The sequence below is a fragment of the Vanacampus margaritifer genome, chromosome 3 (assembly GCF_051991255.1).
Source record: "Vanacampus margaritifer isolate UIUO_Vmar chromosome 3, RoL_Vmar_1.0, whole genome shotgun sequence".
Classification (NCBI taxonomy): domain Eukaryota; kingdom Metazoa; phylum Chordata; class Actinopteri; order Syngnathiformes; family Syngnathidae; genus Vanacampus; species Vanacampus margaritifer.
This window is the reverse complement of record NC_135434.1, coordinates 12,166,665-12,188,186: the sequence shown is the minus strand read 5'-3', so window position 1 is coordinate 12,188,186 and position 21,522 is coordinate 12,166,665. Positions and strand designations below refer to the sequence as shown.

Sequence of the window (21,522 nt, the reverse complement as noted above, 5' to 3'; positions counted from 1 at the left end):
CACAAATAAAAATAGACTCTGACTGATGGCACTGGACAGTTGGGACTGTACCTAAGAACATACAGTAGAAAAACACTTTGTATAGTTCAATACTCAATGATATGAAGTTTATATTAGTGCCACTTGTGATAGCCCTGCTTTTTTTCTTTTTTTTACATTCTTTGATTAAGTCTCGCTTCTTAAATCTCTTAAATATACATTTGAAAATGCACTTTGATAATAGCATGTAACCGAATACTTTAATTTAGTATGTACTTTACCTAAAAAAAAAGAAAAAAGAATCAGAGCTGAGCAACAATAATTGGTCAATGGCGACATCTTGTGGCAGAATGGAGAAAATGTTCCATAAACTTGATGCACTACTCTGTGACTATACAATACTGTATATCAAAGCACATAGATCCATAATGCAGATGACATTCACTTTGGCATAATTGTGTTTCATTCAGACTATTGAATAAGTGGTTCGGAAATGGATCGATGGCTAGCACCGAGGTAGATTAATAGGATGGATGGATGGATGGATTGATGGCGGCCAATATACTGAACTGTTAAAATTGAGGACACAACAGATTTGAAGAAGCAAGATATTCCCCAACCATGCTCAAGTAGTATGCTAATTAATCAACATAGAAAAACTATTTTGTGTCAGTTTAAGTTTGTATTGTTTGCAATGCCAAATTATTCAAATGAGTATTGTACATGCTTGACAAGAATAATATTGTTTAGCTTTTATTTTTTGCACTCAAGTTTCAGTATACAGTTTTTACTCAGGTAAAGAAACACTTCAACTTACGTAGCACGTAAAGCGTTTGAGTACTTTGGACACCTTTACAGACAACATGCATTGAGGAAACACGAAGCTATATTTTCACAGTTGTAATATTTATTTTCAAGGATAACTATGAACACAACAGTCGTTTAAAAACCCGTTCAACCAATCAGTAGAGCACATTAAAAAAGCAAATACGTTTTAAGGACCCATGGATGCCAGCTCAACTGCTTGTATAAAGACCAATGAATTGTAAAACTCAAATAAGTATCATCGTTTCTGTAATATTTCCATGCATTGAGAAAAACAGCAATAAAATAATTACAAAATCATCCAAAAATACAGTGAATCTAAGGCTGTCAAACCTTTGATGTTTAAAACAATCCACATCTCAACCATTTAAAGCTCATATATTTTTTTAAATATCCATTTTGTTACAACTTCAGAGAAATACTAAATCAAAACTATGTTTATTGATTCTAAAATGATTAATGCAAATGCAGATCATTTGACCTTATAATGCCTTTAGCCAGTGAATCCCAGTGTTGTATGCGGGCTCCCTCTTGTGGTAAGTAGAAGAATTAATGCCTTAGTACAGTTCATTTAAACGTGAAAAAAAACCCGTTTATTTTCAAACATTTCTTTAAGTACATTTTTAACGTATTTGTGCTATTCATTTAATTGAAGCAATTTCATGTTTTTGCATGTAAACACTTGGACAATTTTTTTTTGCCGGTATTGGTGTAAAAAGTTCAAGAACTAAAAGGAATTCCTTCAAGATTACGTCAACATAAATATCATGCAGTCAAAGATTTCTTTAAGAAATGAGCAACACGTGTCTTACTCATAAATAATAACACAATTAAAAAACAATAATGATAATAACAACAAAAACAACAAGTCAGCAGTGTGAGTATGAACGTCTTAGCTGTTCACTTATCAAAGGAGGACCACTTAGCATGGCAGAGGGTCCAAAATGAATTCTGTGGTTCTGCAGGAGTGTGGGAACCAAGCAGGCCACGTGGTTTGACATTGAACGGGGGTAAGCAAGGGGGTTCTGGTGGGGACCCTCACTGGGGAGAGCTGGTTTACTCATGATAGAGTCTATGCTGAAGGAGCACTTGGCCTGCGCGCCACGTCTTGTGGGCTCGGTCGTTTCTGTAGTTCTGAAGTCTTTGGGTCCAGTGCACTCGTTCCGAGATTGCGGGAATATGTGATAGGACGTGGGTGCATGCATTATGACGCCCTCCTGCAGCTGCGCGTAGCCCATAGCAGCCGGGTTGACGCGCTCCTGCACAGGGTAAGGCTGCCCGAAATGCCGGCAGAAGAACACGAGTCCATCTTTCCCCAACTCGGGCTGATTCCTCTTAAAGCGCTTCCTGCGCCTGAGGAAGCTGCCATTGTCGAACATGTCCTCCGACGCTGGGTCCAGGGACCAGTAGTTGCCCTTGCCGGGGTTGCCCGGCTCCCTGGGGATCTTGACGAAGCAGTCGTTGAGGGACAAGTTGTGCCGGATGGAGTTCTGCCAAGCCGGGAACTTGTCGCGGTAGTAGGGGAACTTGTTGCTGATGAAGTCGCAGATACCGCTCAGGGTGAGCTTCTTCATGGGGCTCTGCAGGATGGCCATGGTGATGAGGGCGATGTAGGAGTAAGGGGGCTTCACCAGGCTTCCCCCACCGGCCTTCGCGGGGCAGAAGCCGCTCTCGCTCTCGGCAGAGGAGTCTGCCCCGGAGGACTCCAACTCGGCCCCGGAGCCCAGGTCGGCGTAACGACCCGCCGGCTCGGGCTCATCCTCGCCCACGATGTCGATCTCCTCAAGAGGCAACTCGGCGTGTGGGGAAGATTCGTAATCGCCGTAAAGTGTCATGGCAAAGTTCACAAGCGTTGAAATGTAACTTCCCACAATAATGAAGCACGAGGCGCCGTGCGTAAAAAAACCCCCAAACTTTTTGTGCGTAAAAGCACATGTGCTCGCCCTCCTCTGCTGTGAGCCGGGGGGAGAAGCTTTATAAACTGAGAGGCTTTTGCCCAGCAGGGTAGACCCACCGGAGTGGGGATCCTGTGGACCTATCACAAGATCCCCCCCACCACCACCACAGCGGGGGCCAAAGGAGGAGAGCTAACAGGTGGGGTAGTCAAACGTTAGTTATTATTTAAATCTCAGTGCATTTCAGAATGGGACTCGTCTGAATATTAGCATAGTTAAGTTAAAGATTTGAAGCTTGGGCTTATACATCGATATTAATTAGGTAGGCTATACCAATAATTTTGTTAGTTGTTTTTAGTTTTATTATTGCCATTATTATGCAATGATGTATAATTCACAGAAGAAGTGTTATGTGCAGTACGTTAATCTATATTGTATAACTATTTACTCAAATATATCAGATAAATTAAAATAATATAACCTACTGCATGTAGATAAAATGTGACATCCGGCATAAATTAAAAACACACACAAATCACGCTCTACGTATAATCTGTCATATTTTTTAAAAAGAAGTTAACATTTCGTAGTTTATCATAAACGAAAGAATACAATATATTGCTGGGTCAACCCACCTCAAACAAAACTTTTTAAACAAATATGATATATTATTCAATATAAATAAAAGGTAGCACATATATTACGAACATTTTCAATTAATTTTAAAATAGAAAGCTTACAAATACATTTAGATTATGCTCTATATTTTTTTATGTAAATGAGAGGGGGGAAAGATTATGCTCTATCTAGTATATGCGCAGTCTTGCATCAAACAAAACATGAGGTTATATGTATATTTTTACATTTAGCATTTCAAATGATCATCGGCAAAATTGGTAGATTGGAGGGGAGGTTGTGTGGGATATTCAGTGTTGTCACACCACGCCTTGTGATAGCAATTGTTTCCAGCTTGCTGGATCCCCCCCCTCTCAATTCCCCCGCGGGTTCGTTTAGTTTGCCACCTCTGGATGCCCGCGGGTGGCGTGACCATGAAAATGGCCGTGGATGGACGTCCCGCAGGGCAGCGCAGAAAGGAGCCAATGGCCGCTCTTAACGAGGCCAATCAGCATCAGAATCGAGTAGGAAACGGCCCCAGCTGCACGGTGCCGCTCGCCTCAACATAGGCCGAGGCTCGGGGGATTTACGACCTGGGAGCCGTCATCAAAGCAAAGCAAGCGGATATGTGCTTAAGAACAAAACACAAACAAAAACGGCATCTCCATTGCTAATGTGCGGAGCTGGGAAAAATCCACCCACTTCCTCACCTGACCTGTGCGCGTTAGCGCGTGCGCGAGAGAAGGTAATGGTCCTCGCATGACAGCAGCTTTAAACGGCACCAAATATCAAGTATGGCGTGTACAGACTTAATGTAGGGTGAAAGCAGCAACACATCAGTTAATCATTTAAGCGAATGTTCTTAAAGGAAAACAAGTTGCGTTTTTTTTTCTTTTTAGTGCTTTCAAAAGGCGATTGCTTTAAAACATTTTCCAAACAAGTCAACGTATCAAACAAACTCTGGAAATGTTAATGCACATTTAAAATTTTGTATATCTATATATTATACTTCATTACATTCTCCAGTTAAAATGTTGACTTATTTAGAAAATACCTGAAAAAGGTGTTACAAATACATGAATTCAGAAGCCCAAAAATATATTGAAAAACTTGTAGGGTCGTTGTCTCGACAAAACAGCATATCCGTTGGAGTATCATATAAGAGTAAGAACAAGTTGGGTGTTTGGTTGAGTCTGGGGTGAGGCTACAGATACGGGTTTGCTGATCTGACAGAACACCGCCGCAAACTCCACTCATCACTTGCCAAGTGTGCAGAAAAAAGAGATATAGTTCATCATATAGCATAAGGACTGAGGACTGAGACTCAGAGCAGGCTTGCACAATGCTCATCACAAGGAGTCTTTCTGGTAAATCGCCCAATGCGCAGCTGTGAGTAGCCACCTGTAAATTTTTACGACGATCAGGTCCTATGTTGGATCTGGAAACATTGCACGGTGTGCGCAGCCCTCACAATGATTTGCTTAAAATGTGTTTTTATTGTACAATTTTGTAAGTACCACATGACAATGCTTTTCTGCTGTTGCTTAATGAGGTAAAAGTTTACTTCCTAACATTTCAGATGAAAAAAAAACAACACATTATATTATTGGTAGGCGTAATATGACGCTAAAATGAAGTTATACAAGTGTACGGGTAACAGCATTAAAAATATGTCAAATGAAAATTATTTAGATAGAATTATTGTTTGTGTAGAGAAACGTAGACAATAAAAATAGTTTTGGATTTTCATGTGAGGGGAAAAAAATATTCATGTTTTTTGTTAAAGAAAAAAGCAATAGTTTAGCTAAAATCCAAATATATATTTTTTTGTGTTGAGGAAAAAAGATTTGGAGAAGCATGATTTTAATTGCACAGTAAAATTTGCAATCTCAATTAAAAATGCAGTCTTGTAAATCTGTGCTACTTGTAACTTGAATACACAAGTAACAGAGTAAATTCATATTACTATTATCATCAATGTTGGCAGACACCTCTTTTTAAGTAAAATAAATGGACCTTTAATTAACAGTAGCTAACCTTTGGTATGCTTTATCATCTTCAGTGACTACATGAAGCTCAATCTGTGTCTTCTGTTGATCAAAATTGGACTGCCTGTAGAATTGACTATTTTCCACGAGAAGAGGTTCCGATTATTTGTGTCTTTGTAGCACAGCAGAGATGAACTGTTGTTGGAGAATATCTTTGTCCAAGTTTCTTCCTGAGAGACGGCACAAGACAGAAATTGTCATCCAACTCGTCTATGTTGCCTAAATGTTCTATATACAGTATGATGAGAATGGTTCCATAAGATGTCATGTGAATGTCCTCCCTGGCCCTTCTTGTTAGTTATAAAGACTCATGCTTCAATGACCACGTTACACATTAGCTGCATTTAGTGAACATTAGCAAGTGCAGCTTCAATACAAGTGAATGAAGGGAAGGCGTGAAAAAGCAGCGTGAGTGTGTGTGTACTGTATTTCTATACCTATAAAGACCAGCCGGCTGATCCGCGCCTGCTCCTCCCAAAGCTGTGGAGTCTCATTAAGCTCATACAGTTCGTGGACCCCCTGCAGCATGACTTGGTGGGCTTTGGCTGCCAGCGACACTATTCCCTAGGAACGTGCACGTCACATGTTACGAGTGACGGATTAACTCACGGTGAAAGAAAGGGCCCGGGACCGATGAATACAGATAAGGGAGAGGGTTATTGATGGCTGCCCGCCACCGAGGCGACTATTGTGCTTTACTGTACCTTTAAGCGGATGACAGTCATGGGTTGCCCCTCTTTGTTTCGCAGCGTCTTTTCCCACAGGAGATCCTGCAAAATGTGTGGAGAAAAAAAAAAGAGAGGCTTTACTTTCTCAAAGGGCTGCATTGTGAGGGAGATAATTGGGGAATGGGAGCGGGGATGCAATTCAGAGGATCACAACATGCGTTTGTACCTGAATGAAAACATTCAGGGCATCTTCTGAAAGACTTCCCGCCACTTCAAAGGTCACTGTTAAAATACTCTGGCAATAGGAGAGGATTGATTTTAAAACAAATGACATGGCATTATATGTCATAAATACACAGCAGACGCAACATGAGGTACAGCATCATGAGATCAAATGCAAGAGACAGATCAGAAATTGTGCTCAGAGAGAAAAAGAAAAGGAAGGCAAAAAACTAAACAAAAAAAACCTGTGCTTGTATTGTTATGGTGTAAACTTGCACAGCATCATACAGTGTTGCTATTTTGACATTGGTGTAAAATGTATGACTTTATTCTCATAATTTCTTTACCAGATTGTAAAAGCATGACTCGTCAATAATAAAGGCGTAATTCTAAAACAAAGGTAACATTTTAAAATTACGACTTTAATCTCACAAAGTTAAAAGTTTTGTTTTTTTAATAGAACTGTTTTCACTTAAAATCCCCATGTTTTTTGCTTGTATATTCATCCATCCATCCATTTTCTTTACCGCTTGTCCTCACAAGGGTCGCGGGGGTTGCTGGAGCCTATCCCAGCTGGCTTCGGGCAGTAGGCGGGGTACACCCTGAACTGGTTGCCATTCAATTGCAGGGCACACAGAGACGAACGATCATACTCACAATCACACCTATGGACAATTTGGAGTGTCCAATTTCAACTCAATTTACTTTTTTTTTTTTTTTTTTTTTTAGGGATGTCACTATCTAATATTTGTAGAATCATTTAATCTAGGGATTATTCCAGCATTTTATTTAAATAACCCCATACAATTATTTTGCATTCAAGTGTTTTACAAAACCCTGATTACTGTTCAATGATGTGTTTCATCAACAAACAATTAAGTAATATCACCCGGGAGGGATTGCATTTGTACTCTCCAACCTTTTTGAAACTGGTTCGATCATTGTCAAAAGCAGAGTTTTAAACACGTTCTATTTTTATTAAACAAAACACAATCAGCCTGCTTTTATGATGTACTACAGAAATCAAACAATAAATACTGAATTCAAAGGTTTGCGACAATTTGAAGTTAAACAATGGCTCGAAATGATTACTCGATTATTAAAATAGTTGAGTAATTGATTATTTTGACGTCCCTGAGTTCCCTCTTAAAATGTCTCTTATTTTTGTCATTTTTTATCTTAATTATTGCTATTATTTAGTCACAAAAATCTTTCTACTAAAATTACACATTTTCCTGTAAAATTCCCAGTTAAATTGTTACTCTTAATATCATTACTTTATTCATGTAAAAGTTACACTTTTTTCTTGTAATATTACATCTTTATATTTTTTTGCTTAAAATGATGACTTTCTCCATGTCTTACAATTATTTAATGTTTATTTATGGGGGGTATAAAAATGTGTCTTCGGCCTATTTGGCAAAGTAGCACTTGTAGCATTTGTTTTATGCAAATTACCCCAAATTTTGCGATCTGCCAATGTATAGTATGTCTTCTATAATTGTGATTACGGCAGACTTTCCAAATACACTATATTATATTTTTCAATTTACAGAGGACAGTGGAACTAAAAAAGCCATTACAACAGTTAAACAAAAGACGCCCCGGCTGATGACGCTGTCACCGATCATGTCGAAAAGCACAGCTCCACTCGGCACCTCTACATCTTCGTTCAATAGCCCGAAATAGCCCCCCCAGCCCTCGCCACTCACTTCTCACCCTCCTCTCTAAACTTCCTTGTGGCACTAAAAAGACACTTTGCAGATATTTGCTGTTTTTGTGTTGAAGTGTTAAGGTTACACACTTCCTTGTCATTTGGTATAACAACAGAAAAATAGCCTTCTCATTTACATGAAAAGAGCAACAGGGTGAGGAGCGGTGGCGTGTGTGTTGGTTGGGGGGGGGGAGTTACCTAAGCTTCATGCGGGAAAAGGGAACGTGAAGAAAAGAGACAACAATAGTGCTATTTACACACACAAACATCTCATCTGCGTCCATCCTGTGGTAAAACTTAATGGGCATAAAACAATAGAAAGCAAATTACGGTCATGAGCCGTTTAGGCTAATTTCTAAAGAAAACATCTCATGAAAAAAGTCTCAAAAGTACATTTGATGTTGAACCGTATATTTAAATATCTTTAAAAAATATATAAAATAGTGCAAACGTTTGTAAAAAATGTAGAGGTATTTCTTAGCAGTTTAAGGATGTTGTGTACAAAACAAAGTGGATCTATTTATAAGATAATAATAATAAAAAAAACATCAAAAGCTTCCAAGTTGATCTCCACACAAAAACAAGCAGGGGAGGGAGTTTTCACCACGGTGTCGTCGCCCGAGGGGATGCAGAGCACAGGTTTTTTGGGCCTTAAGGAGAACGAATTCCCTTAATCTTGCAGGAAATGATGTGTTGAAAGAAATTAGCAAACAAAACACAAAGGCAAAGGGAGTGAATAAAAAAAAAAAAGTAAGGTGGGAGAATTAAAGGATACCTTGTCAAGATGAGGTCTGCTCGGTTTCACAACGTTCAGCTTCTCTGCTAGACTGTGAAGAAGAGAAATACGATTTTTGTCTCACTGGTACAGTTGGACAAATAACAGACAAATGATTACAAACTGGCTTTGCTTTATCCATTTGCTTACATGACAAACGTGGAAGTTTTTAAAAACAACAGTTAACAGTTTCCATGGAAACACTGAAAACTGTCTGTGAAAACAACGGCAACATGTGCATAAGCATGCACCTGTCCGTGTACAACAGCTATTCAAAAGATAGTTTATTCTGCGAGGACAAGAAGTTCATGCCCACGCGTATAGCATTTCTCTTACAAAGTGTCATTTTGAATGTCTGTGTGAAGACTGGGGGATTGTTGTAAACAGTCTTTTCTTTCAATAGGTCAATAGTGAAGAAATGTCAGCAAAATATTTTTCTATCCCATGGGTGACGGTAATGGCCATTACAAAGAGGGTGCCAACTGCCATAGAGTTAGGGGTGGACAATATTTAAAAATAATATCAATATTTTGATATTGGCCCACGCAATAAACATATCGCAAAGACATGCAATAAGTTTCATATGGAATTTTATGATTTTACCTGAATTTGACCAGTCATTAACCTTAAATGTATATCACTCACTGTCATTTGTCACCATAGCACCATCTACTGGGTCGGATGAATCATTTGCCCAACTAGGCCCGGACTGCAACAGCGAAAAAGTCAGTAAAATCCTTGATCCAATAATGGATTTAGATCTGGATCAGATGTAAGGTAATTCCTTGCAATATCACTGTGTACTGTGTCATGGAATGTAGTTTTTGCGTTAACCTGAGTGACAAACAGAGCCTACAAAGCTGAAACTTGGAATAATCGTTTTGGCAGGTGTTAGATATTATTAACATTTAAATTCTTTATTTTCATATATTAACCATTGTTATACATTATTAACAATTTAATTCTTTATATTAACCATGTCGAAATGTTTTGTAGATGTGAGGTAGTGTTGAACTCAGTATAATTTGACCTTAAGCTGGAACATATTGTTTGGTCTAAAAAATTCCTTCTCAGTGTTTTGTGCGAAAACGCACATTTGGTCCTTGAGAACAGAATCTGTCTCGAACACACACCCCTGACCCTGACTCTGTTTTCGCCATCGCTCACGGAAAAGTACCAAGAGAGTATGTTTTGTCTACAAATGAAAGAGAGGCGGTCTGTTTAACTATAAGAAGCCATTTTACACGCGGAAGAGACACATTCGGCACTCTGAAATTCCACCTGTTATGTGATGTTTGGAGCCTGTCACGATGTCCAGAGATCTCTGTTAGATTAAATCATTTTTGCAAAGGTGTTTTTTCTTACATTAAATCTGTCTTGATATTTTTGGAACACGCAAAGAGGACAAATATATTTTATTCCTCTTCACAGGGAAAAATGACTATATAGTATACGCCCCCCCCATCCTACAGTATATTCAGCGCTTAACAACACCACCCCTCAATGGACTTGTGAAAACTTTAGAAATGGCAATTAAAGCTACAAAACACCCACTGCAGCCACCAAACAAACTCAGTCCATTGTTCTCTCCATCAGGCCTCACCCCCGCCCAGTCTCGCTGACCTCACAAGGAGGCTAAATGTTGTGCCCATCAGTTTGAGCCCGATGCACTGTTAAGTTAGTACCACACAGGCGGAGCAGCGGGGGGGCCCGCTTCAAACAGCCAGCGTGGGCCCTCGGGAGGGGAGGAGGGCCCCCACCCTCTCCTCGGCTCTTTAAGGCGAGGGGAAAAGGAGCTATCTGTTGGGACAAGGGGGACTCCTCGGGAGCCAGTGGACACACACAGCTCTAATCCTCTGCAGCTGGCCTCACACACACTGACTGAGGGCATGTAAAGAGAGCTTTAACGCCGCTGCCCGTTTCATTCACATGAAGGGATGAACACTGACTCGATTCATGACAATGACATTCTACCAGCGGGGAGAAGGGGGACACAATGATGATGATGATCACCTCGGGGTGTAACAGGAGGTGGGGGGCGTTCACCAAAAGAGTCTGTTAATTGAAAAGAAACACGGTGAGCAACAGTGTCAAAGACTGTTACACACTTCAGACGGACGAGCGTCAAAAAGCCGTCGAGGTGGACCACTAATATCGTTGTAACCTAGCAACCGGCACAATAACAAATAACATGGCAGTTTACTCTTGCCAGCCACTTCATTAGGTACACCTGCACGTTCTATTGACATCCAATTAAAGTGCAGCATTGAAACATCTGACTTGGAAGTAACTACGACTGATGTGTAAAAAATAAATAAATAAAAAAATAAAAAAATAAAAAACCTGACTTCTTGTAAAATAATCAGTTTTGCTTCATATTGTTACAACATTATTCTTAAATGGTTTAGAGTTTTATCTAGAAATGATAATAATATTTTCATTAAGTTGAATGTTTTCTCTGATTATTACGACCCGGTTCTCGCTCTCTCTTTTTATTTTTTTTTGCACTTTACTCTCATAGAAGCAGCAGTTTTGTTCTAACAGTTACTTTTATTATCATTATAGTTGGGCTTTATTCTTGTTAAGTTAGCAGCTTTGTCAGTTAATATTACAACTGTATTCTTGTAAAGTTTAACACTATGACATTTTGTCATGCGGTATTATACCTGTATTCTCCAAAAAGGAAGATTTGTTTGAAATTTTACAAATGTATTCTCCTGAAAAAAATAATAACTATGCAACTTTATTCATTTTCGTTCCTTGTAATACAACCACTCTATACAGGTAAAGTCATGTTTTTTTCGTTCTCAATTTATGCCTGTAGTTATAAAAAAAATCATCAAAATCTGACCCCCATCAAAATTTGGGATGTAATGTTTTAATCTGTACTTTTTTTTTTTTTTACCTCATTCTAATAAACCTATTGAATGTGAAAAACAATAAATTAAATAGTGAAATGTTGCTGTTGTAAATTAAATGCCACCTGTATGGTAAAACTTACTTTACTCCATCCTTACTATCAAAAGAGTGAAGGTCGAGTACTTCTGAGAGGTCCACCCTGTGGAAAAAGACCAAATTAGACTTTTCACTGTGGCATTATATCATCCCTTTACACACAAAGCAAATACAGAAATGCCAACTTTCGTCACAAGCCAACTAAAAGTGATGGAAAATAAATAGATTCTGTGTATTTTTTAGAAGGTTTTTCTGATTAACCCCACGCTGCGTGGCCTCTTTTATCTTCTTGCCCTTGTCTGAACTTTACTGGTGGGGGGGACAAACACACAAACCTTTGACAGATACTGCTTGTGTCAGCCAGGTGCTACCTGGGTCCAATAACAAGACTAACAGAGTGTACAGACACACATATACGAGCGCACGCGCGACCCCCGGCGGCAGGAAGAGCTCAGGTCAAAGAGAGAAGACCATCCTGGGTAACTGGACACCCGTGCACGTCTGGTGCTTACTGATGATACAACACTTTGTGTTTTCATCATGTGAGTGTGTGTGTGTGTGTGATGAGAAATGGGAGGCGGTCCCTCTGGTGCAATGTCACGCCTACGCCCCTTCATCTTTGATATGAAGATCTGAGCAGGGGCAGCACGTGGAGTTCATCTGCCACATTTTATAAACAAAGAAAGGAGGGCGGGCTGCAGAGACGCTTTATAATCTCACGATAAAAAAGACCCCGCTGTGAGCGCGACAGCGCTAACTACCTTGATCTTTGGGTTTCCAGGATCTTCGCCACACCGTTTATTGACCTGGGGGTGGGAACAGCAACTGTTATTCCTTCTTCCAAATCCACCATTTTAAACGTGCCCATGTCATGGTGAAGGACACAAAGAGCTTACCTGACAGCATCTCGAATTTGAGCAAGTTCCCCTTCCTTCACCAGATCGGTTTTGTTGATAATTGTCAGGTCAGCGAGTGCAATCTGCCTACAAAAGAAATACAATTCTTCTAACTACGACCAAACAATTAGGCTGGAATTACTGTCCAAGTGCCCCATTGACATGAGGCATGCCCAGATGACACGCATCTGAAAATGCTCACTAAGCAGATGCCTCATGAGGGGAATTCAAGTCTTGCAAGAATTTTGACGTCATGCACCAACAAATGGTTCAATATCTGGATTTGAAGTATAAGCTGATGAAGTTTAAAAAGGTGAAAACACAAACACAAATGAAGACTGCAATCGTGCTGGGCAACTGGAAACACAAACAGAAAGACGGCAAGATGGGTGGCGAGAATGCCATGCATTATCACGTGGAAAATACAACAACTGTCTATTTAGGATATAAACATATTCATATTAACGTAACAAAATTTTACCTTTCTGCCTCATTCACAAGTCCATCAGCCTTTTCCTCTGTCAGATGCTATAAAAAAGAAGAAACATGTTCTGTAAGAGCAGAAAATGTATTAAAAACAACAACAACTTAAAAGTTAATGATTGACAGTACACAAATAACTTTGGCCTCCATTTACAAATGTTAGTTGTAAAACACATGAAGACCACAAGAAATCACTTTCCATTTTATTGTGTTCCTATAGTTCACCTAGGATTTTTCCTCTTATTATGACTTAATTCCCAGAAATATTTCACAATGATGTAACAGTATGCTCATATCTTTTTCGGTTTTATCTGGTATTCATAATGACAAAATTATTGAAATATGCCACTTTTTCCCTCATATTCCGACTTCTTCAAATATATTCCAATTTTATTTTGATAAATTAAAAAAAAGGTACATACATTTTTGTAAAATTCCCATTCTTTTCCCTATAACATAAAAACTTAATTTATCCTTCCATTATCACATTATGCTCGTAAAATTATTTTTTCATAGTTCTGTCTTGTAATTATTGTAAATAACTACAACATATTCTTGTAAAGTGAACAGAAGGATATAAAAAAATATTTGAATCTTTTCCCCTCAAATACAGCATATCCTCTGTTTTCTACTCTTTTTTTATTTTTATATGACAACTTTAATTTTATAAAGTTAAACATTTTGTTGCTTTTTAATTGTTTTTTTTTATGTTTTATATTTGGACTATTAAAAAAAAATCTCTTTTTTTTTTTACCCTTGTACTATTTACAATTAAATTCGCCTAACATCACTGGTTACTGTCTGGTTCAAGAACAATTGTGTCTAATTTCTCTCGTAGAATTTCAACGCTGATTTTGTTATAGTATCTTTTTTGTTGTTTTAAAACAAAAGAGTATCTGACGTTTTCTCCCTTCAACCCAAATGGACAAGTACATATGTCACATAAGAGTTGCATATGTGCATATAAGCACGAGCCGTGGGTTTTAATCTGATCCAGACGCCATGTGTCAAACGGACATTCCTGCAGGCGAAGGGACAAAAATGCATTGCTAAGTGTTTGTGTGTCACAAAAATTAAGCCAAAAGACTTTAGATAATAGGATTTTCTACGGAACGCAAGAAAGGAAAAACGTGTTGGAATGACTGCTTCACTGGAAGTTCTCCTCTCTGGCATCGTCCACCAAAGGTGTCACTTAGGTGGGCCCGACACCTTCGCATTGCAGCCCATTATGCAGGTGTCACTTGTCCTGTTCTTTCTAAATGCCTTTGGAAGGGTAGGATGTGTGTATGTATGCGTGTTTGTCTTCTCTTCATGTGATACTCCTATTGTGTGTTATCTATTGCTATGCACTTGTAAAGTTCATGGGTTTAGGAACTTAAATAAGGCTTAAAAGTGACAATGTATTTTAATGCGCATGTCAAGTATTGCATTAGAAATGGGCATGCTTTGTCATTCCATCTTGAAATAAAAACGGTTTGCTCACACTTTAGGAAGTTCTTGCGAATGTGTGCGGTGCGGTTTTATTTTTTATAATACAACGCTGTGGGAAAGCCTACTATAAATACATATGATGTTTTATAATAATACTTATATTCATACTTTCTTATGTACCTGTGGATGAGAAAGCAAAGTGTGGAGAGTCTCTGTTGCTGAAAAGCACGAGTGCAGTCAAACAGTAAACAGCCCCTCAATTATTTACTAGTGTTAATTTTGACAAGAAATTTTAATGTAGCTTTAGTTATAGTTGAATAAAATTAATTAAAGTTTTAGTCATAATTTAGTCATCTGATTTTATTTTTATTTTTAATCCAATTTTAGTCTACAAAGATAAAGAGCAATTTTAGTCGACAAAAAAAGAGACAGTTTAGTCGATATTTTCCTTCAGCATACATTTCAACTTTTATACAGAAAATTAAAACACACCTATTTGTAACTGTAGTTTAACACGCAAAACACATTTAATCCAACGATGTCTTTATTAATTGTTTCAATGAAACATGTTGAACTGACAATAATATAACTTAGTTTTCACCTAAATAAAAAAGTGCACAATTGCTTTAGATTAATCTTACAGCTTGTACAATGAATGTAAAAATGTTTGAACATTAAATAAAGTGCAGTGAACATTGAACAGTTTCTGAGTGGTTCTTTTTTTCCAACCCGCGTTTCATTCCTTCTGATTGGATTGTGTGAATTTTCGTCACGATGCTGTTTTTATTTTCATTTTAATCATTTAGATGTCTCCAAATTCCTATCGCAGGTGATTCCAATGACAGCTCATCACCAAGCTCTGGAGAAGCTTGATAACGATCCTCACCTGCGTTGGAATCGTGAGAAATGGAAAAAAGGCTGGACGCCCCGAGGACCAGGGTTGAGAAACACTGATCCTTTAATTTCTCTTTATATTGCTAAAATATAGTTACAGTGGTGAAGGTTTTCCATTTCTACCGTGACAACCACGCCCTGGTGTTTACGGTTTGATTAAAAAAAATAAACAGTAGAAACTCTATATGTGGTGCCTGTAAAACATGGTTTCATGATTAAAAAAAACACACAAAAAAACCGAGATTGCATTTTTATCATTGCAGCAAGTTGGTTTATGTGCACGGGTTTCACAATTGTCCAGTTCGTCGCATCGCTCGGTGTGCAGCAGGCTTAAAATGACTATTTGTGTTTTTAATCTAGTGATTTTCATTTGACAAACTGTTATCTTAACGTATTTGTAAATTGCTAAATTACATTTAACATGATAAACGGGGACACATTGAAGATCCCTGAATTAATGAAAATGTCATCTTGGGAGAGTTTTGTGGATAAGGTTGCACATACAGTACCTAACACATAATTTAGTCCTGATTGTTGATTTACAGACTTTTTTCAGCTGTTGTTTATGAATGTTCAATTCCTTATAATGTTTAATCAAAACAAACAATGCAGAAGCATACCTGGAGTCCATACTTGGCATCAATGACAGTCACAATGCCTGAGACAAACAAGACGACGAGGAGTTAAAAGTTATCGCTGACAATTTGTGCACATTCTTGACTAAATTGCATGCAGCCTTTTGGTGTTTTCACTGCGTCTGTTTTGCTGTCGAGAGACAGAGAGAGACGTTTTTCTCTCAACAAATTTGGCTTTTGGTCGACTGCCCTGGAACAACACTGGGGACAGCTGAGCATGCACTTCATGCACACAGATGCAACCAAACAAAATATTTCATTCCTACAAAGCACTCAGGCACCATTTGGGTAAACATTAACCACTCCTGTTGTAATGCCTTTAAATCAGTTTTCCATGGACAACCTTTAAACTTCAGAGCTGAATGCCGTGTCGTCTTACAATTTGGACCAGGAAAAAAAAATAGCACAAAATGTTATATTCTGTCCGATGTTTAACTTCTTGTGATAACTAAGAATGTTTAAAATATGTGATGTGAGGAGCAAATCATCTTTGCTTTTTTCACACTGACAATTACCTCTGAATATTAAAAGTAGTATTGTTTGAATGCAATATGTAGCAATGGTGACACCGTTTCATTTAAAATGCAACTTTTATGAAGGCAACAATGATTGCCAATGACAGCTAAGAGGAATTCAGTTACCATCCAGATAGATGTCGCTGCCGAGCTCTGCATCAACCCAAAACATGGAAGCCACGGCGCCTGTAAGACGAGATGTTAATTTTGATGTGTGTATGGCCTTTTTTGGGGAACATTTTCGGGTGTGCTCATTACTCAGAATCAGGTCCAAAAACACCATCAAATTAGAGTGGAAGAGTGTACAGTAATTTCTGGACTATAAGCCGCTAATTTTTTCACTTGCGTTGGTCCCTGCGGCTAATACAAAGGTGAGGCTTATCCATCAGATCACAAGGGGGCGCACTGTAAAGGAAGCGCAAGAGCGTCAAGCAGAGCAAAACAAACCAAGTGAGCCCAAATACAGTAAGAGAGACAGAATGAGAGTGAGACAATTTGCGCCCTTATTATGGAAAAGAAAGTAGCAGGAACCCGGTGCGGTAAAAGTAAAACACCTGTGGCTTACACTCAGGTGTGGCTTATATGTGTAACAAACTCGAGTATTCCCCAAATTTAGCTAGCGCGGCTTATAGTCCAGAAATTACTGCAATTTCATTAGTTGTCAACATATCTCCTCAAACATTTCGTTTTTTTACCTGCTACTCGGGAACCTCTTCTCCGATTGGCTGACAGGTGTCTTGGTTCAAAATATCCACCAATAAGATCGTATAGGCTGAAATTCGACGGATCAACATTACTTTAGCGATTCTAACAGCATTAACTTTCCCTAAAAACTCAACTCGAAAAGTGCAAATGTAACATTATTTATGAGAAGCAGAGTTTGGGCAGTAGAATAGGTCATGTACTTTTGTAGTAAATAGTTTGTTCATGAATTTACTTGTCATGAAGTACTTTAATTTAAAGGACTTTGAAGTACTCATTCCTTGTTCATTTGAACATTCCCGCAAATATAAAACTTGTCTCGTTGCTAAAGGGTTGACATTTTTGTCGTCACAATTGTTCATTTGCATGAGCAATGGGCTACCTCTACAAAGTAGCTAATTTCATTGAGAAATAGCGTGTGTAAACTGTGCTGAAATTAACTATTTAAATTCCCATTACTTAAAAGAAAAACTTTAAATCCAGAATCTGTGAATGTTTTTTTTTTTTATGTTACAGAATCCAGTGCATTTATTTTTTAGAGGTAGAATAGAATTATCAAGACAAAATTATGTTCAGCACAAAATTAAATAATTATGGCACTTTGATCTACAGAGAAAAAAGAGGATTATTTTCCAAAACCCTACCAGGATTTTTGTTCCAAGTGAGCTCTTAAGAGGCAGATTGCATCATTATCCAAGGCTTTCAATTGCGTTTGCTTTGCTCCAATTTTCGCACCCATGAAGTTATGACAGGTCTCTGTGTTATCATGGCAGCCACATCTTGTTCACTTAATGCACTTTTGTCAAGATTTCAGCTGGGAATAGAGAAGAATTGTAAATATTTGATGGGTGTTTAAAACAAAGTTTTTGAGCAACATTTGTCATGCAAGTCATCTGAGCCCTTCCCTGGATGCAGAGTCAAAATTCGCCGTCCCCTTCCCCAAAGTTGGCATTATGACTGGCAGCAGTGGCAGGGCCAATGGCAGTAGATAACAAGTTTGTCTGGTCTAATAACATGTCTAGAGGGTTGAAGACGGCGACGGCGCAAGAATCCAGGTGGTGCGTGTTCACCCTTCCGCGTGTTCACCCTCCCTGACACCTCTTGTCACACCTGTCACTTCGCGGCAAGGCAGTTATCACCAGACCTATCCTGAAATGGCTTATATTGATTTTCTAATTCAAACATGAGAGCTCTATGCCTTTTTAGTTTTTTGTTTTGTTTTGTTGCCTGGATGGAAATCAGACATCAGCATGATCGGTAGAAATACATTGGGGTACATACATATGCGTAACTGGGCCCAATATGGGCATTTTAACCCTCCTCCCAATCAAAGGCATTATTGTGTCACCTGGATCAGCAAGTCCTGTAGTTTCCAAGAGGATATAGTCAAACTTGCCCTTCTTCTCCATCAGGTTCTCGATGGCCTTGAGGCCATTGTCTCTAAAAACAAGAACATAAATAAAATGTAATGGAAAAACTGTAGCAAGAGCCAAAAATGTAAATAAAATAATTGTGACATTCATTATTTCATGCAAAACTTAAATAACTTGCACGACATCTCATTAATGTACATACTTGACAGAGCAGCAGAGGCAGCCATTCCTCAGCTCCAGCCATTCCTCATAAAGTTCCCCAGCATGGCTCACGGCTAGGGATTTCTCCAGCGCGCTTCCTTTAAGAGATTGAATGCACTTATATGAATGGAAGAAAAATAATGCCATCAAGTAACTTGAAACTTGTCAGAAAGAGACAAAAATGCATTGCATAGCGACATGTAAAATGTTCTTCAAGCATTCTTATAGCAGACTGAATGAAATACAATTGGAAATCCAGGTAGGTGATCCAGACGACTTTTGAATGAGGAGTTTTTATGATTTTGATCACAACAATGGATTTAAAAAAACAGTCAATTTCTGTCTGAAAAATAGGACCCTCTTATGCAGGCACTTTATGAGCAGCCACGTCCCAGTTAGTGTTTTACAGCTCAATATAGTTCACACTTCCTGTTTTACACTGACACACTTTATTATACTTGTTTGATTGTAACTGTTATACAGCATTTTATTTTTTTCTGTTTTTCTCATGTTACTGCACTGCTTTTTAAGTATTGTCTCTGTAAATGTCTGTTTCCTCTATGAGACTCCAGAAATGTGCATGTTGATATATCTGACAGTTACGGCAAAGCTTTGCACGAATGTATTAGGGATGTTCAATACTACTTTTTTTTCAGACCGATATCAGTACGAGATAAAATGAATGGCTATTTTCTATTCTGATCTTAAAATGGCCAAAATAGCCTTTTACAAGTGTATGAGGTGCATTTTGAATACAGCACAATGATAAAGTCAATGTACAGGTATTCATCATTGGCCAACATAATTGTAGCTATGCTGCCCTCTTGTGGAAAACTACCAAACTTTGATCAGGGACTACCAGTCAGTACTATTAACACATTAGCTTTACCTTCTCCAAATTCATTGAGTATGACTGCAATCCGCTTGTTGTGTTGTTCTGTTAAGATGTAATTCAAGAGCGTGGTCTTTCCAGCACCTACAAAAGGACAGAAAATTATTAATCCTGGTTTGAAAACAGTTTACTAATAGGGTTATAAAATTCTTGGAATTTTTTGAAAGTTGGAAACTTGGTGATGGTCAGCGACAAGAAAAGGGACGCTTCTCTAATGGATTAAGCGGGCACAGAATTGGACAGACTGACATCTGTGACTGAGAAGAGGACGCTGAACCCATCATTGTCCATCATGGACAATCCACAGCATCGACTGCACAGACCCATCTCAAGGGAAAAGGACAGCTTCAGTGACTGGCAGCTGTCACCGTCCTGCTAAACTAGCAGATTGAGAAAATCCTTCCTTCCCCATGTCATGCTTTTTTTTTTTTTAAACTCCACTCTGGGATGACTAATATCACATCCCTTAAATCAGTCTGTACTGTACTGTCAACATCTTTTGAACACACTGATCATCATGCACCTAATTCTGGATCGTCTGAACACACTGGAATTATGGCTTTATTTTTGTATTAAAAAAAATAGATGAACAGATTTGTATCATATTTGTAACAAATATTATTAAGAATTTCTCACGCCTGATTTACCTTGTGTTGCTTTGTTCTCATTATTGAGGCTACTGGAACAGAGCATTTGTATTGACAATTAATAACGCGTGCCTGCGTGCGTCCGTCCAATCATCCATCTATCCATTCATCCATCCATCCATCCAGAAGGTGTCTCTCACCAAGGTAGCCAGTAATGATGGTGACGGGGATCTGCTCTGCAGGTGCACCAGTCTGAGCGTTGATGGGCACCAACTCTGGGCAATCATCCTCATCCTCCATCCCATTCAGACCATCAAGCGACCTTCAAGATAATCTGCATACCACATTAAGAAACAATTATTTTACATTAAACCATGTGTGTCGCAATTATTAGCACCCTTGATTTTGACAATTTTCAGTATGAGAGTATGCTTCTGCAATAAAAATTAAATTAATTTTAAGGTTTTTAACACATCTAACCAGGGGTGCCAATAATTATGGAGGGCAATGTAAATGGGTTAAATAGAAGTACTGTATCATCATCAAGGTTTAATCCAGTGGCAAACAACCATGTATACATACACAAATAGCATTCACTGACTTGTAAATGTACATTTAAAATAGGAAGTGCCAGTGTTTATCACTATCTTGTAGTGGTTTCAAAAGTAGATTTTAACAATCATGTTTACCCTGTTTGTTTATCCATTGGGACAAGCTAGCAGGATTAGGATAGCATCCCCTCGTCATTCTCGTATTCACAGTGACAACACATTAACTATTATTTTAAAAGTTTACAAAGCAACACGAAAAGATTACCTGACTGCACCACACACGCAAGCGAAGTGTCACATTCACAATTTCACTGAATAAGCGGTTGCACCACTGATCGGTGGGTTGCACCGTATGAACTCGTTCAGGCAGTGTGCAGCACGGTTGATAGTCCGGCTACTAATATGAAGAGCAATTGAGGTTCCTATTTTATTTGGAAGACAAAACTAACAGGAGAGGGGAAAAACAACAACACAACACTGACTGAACCACACGACCAAGCAAATAACAATTAAAAAATTAAAGCAGCGAAGCCATTGGTTCAATTTTTAGTTTGTGACAGTGTGCAGCACGGTTAACAGTCCGGCGTATAAAGTGAACAGTTTCCACTTTGGTCCAGGTTTTATTTTTTGAATGTTGCAGTAAGCAGCAGGTTTTTATATATATAT

General features: G+C 38.5%; 2 protein-coding genes across 2 annotated transcripts; both read right to left on the bottom strand.

Annotated features, from left to right (window-relative positions):
• Nucleotides 1–1,673: 1,673 nt before the first annotated feature.
• foxd5 (forkhead box D5) lies at nucleotides 1,674–2,780 on the bottom strand. Its single transcript, XM_077562097.1, has one exon. It carries the CDS (start codon nucleotides 2,637–2,639, stop codon nucleotides 1,674–1,676), a length of 966 nt encoding a protein of 321 aa, XP_077418223.1. The 5' UTR covers nucleotides 2,640–2,780.
• Nucleotides 2,781–4,790: 2,010 nt separating this feature from the next.
• On the bottom strand, nucleotides 4,791–21,251 carry cbwd (COBW domain containing). The gene is made up of 16 exons (XM_077560503.1): nucleotides 21,122–21,251; nucleotides 20,506–20,639; nucleotides 19,716–19,802; nucleotides 18,828–18,924; nucleotides 18,601–18,692; nucleotides 16,677–16,736; nucleotides 16,021–16,058; nucleotides 13,074–13,120; nucleotides 12,593–12,679; nucleotides 12,458–12,502; nucleotides 11,743–11,799; nucleotides 8,742–8,793; nucleotides 6,257–6,325; nucleotides 6,067–6,132; nucleotides 5,800–5,926; nucleotides 4,791–5,532 (listed from the first exon to the last, which is right to left on the bottom strand). Exons 2-16 carry the CDS (start codon nucleotides 20,603–20,605, stop codon nucleotides 5,465–5,467), a joined length of 1,092 nt encoding a protein of 363 aa, XP_077416629.1. The 5' UTR covers nucleotides 20,606–20,639; nucleotides 21,122–21,251; the 3' UTR covers nucleotides 4,791–5,464.
• Nucleotides 21,252–21,522: the final 271 nt, after the last annotated feature.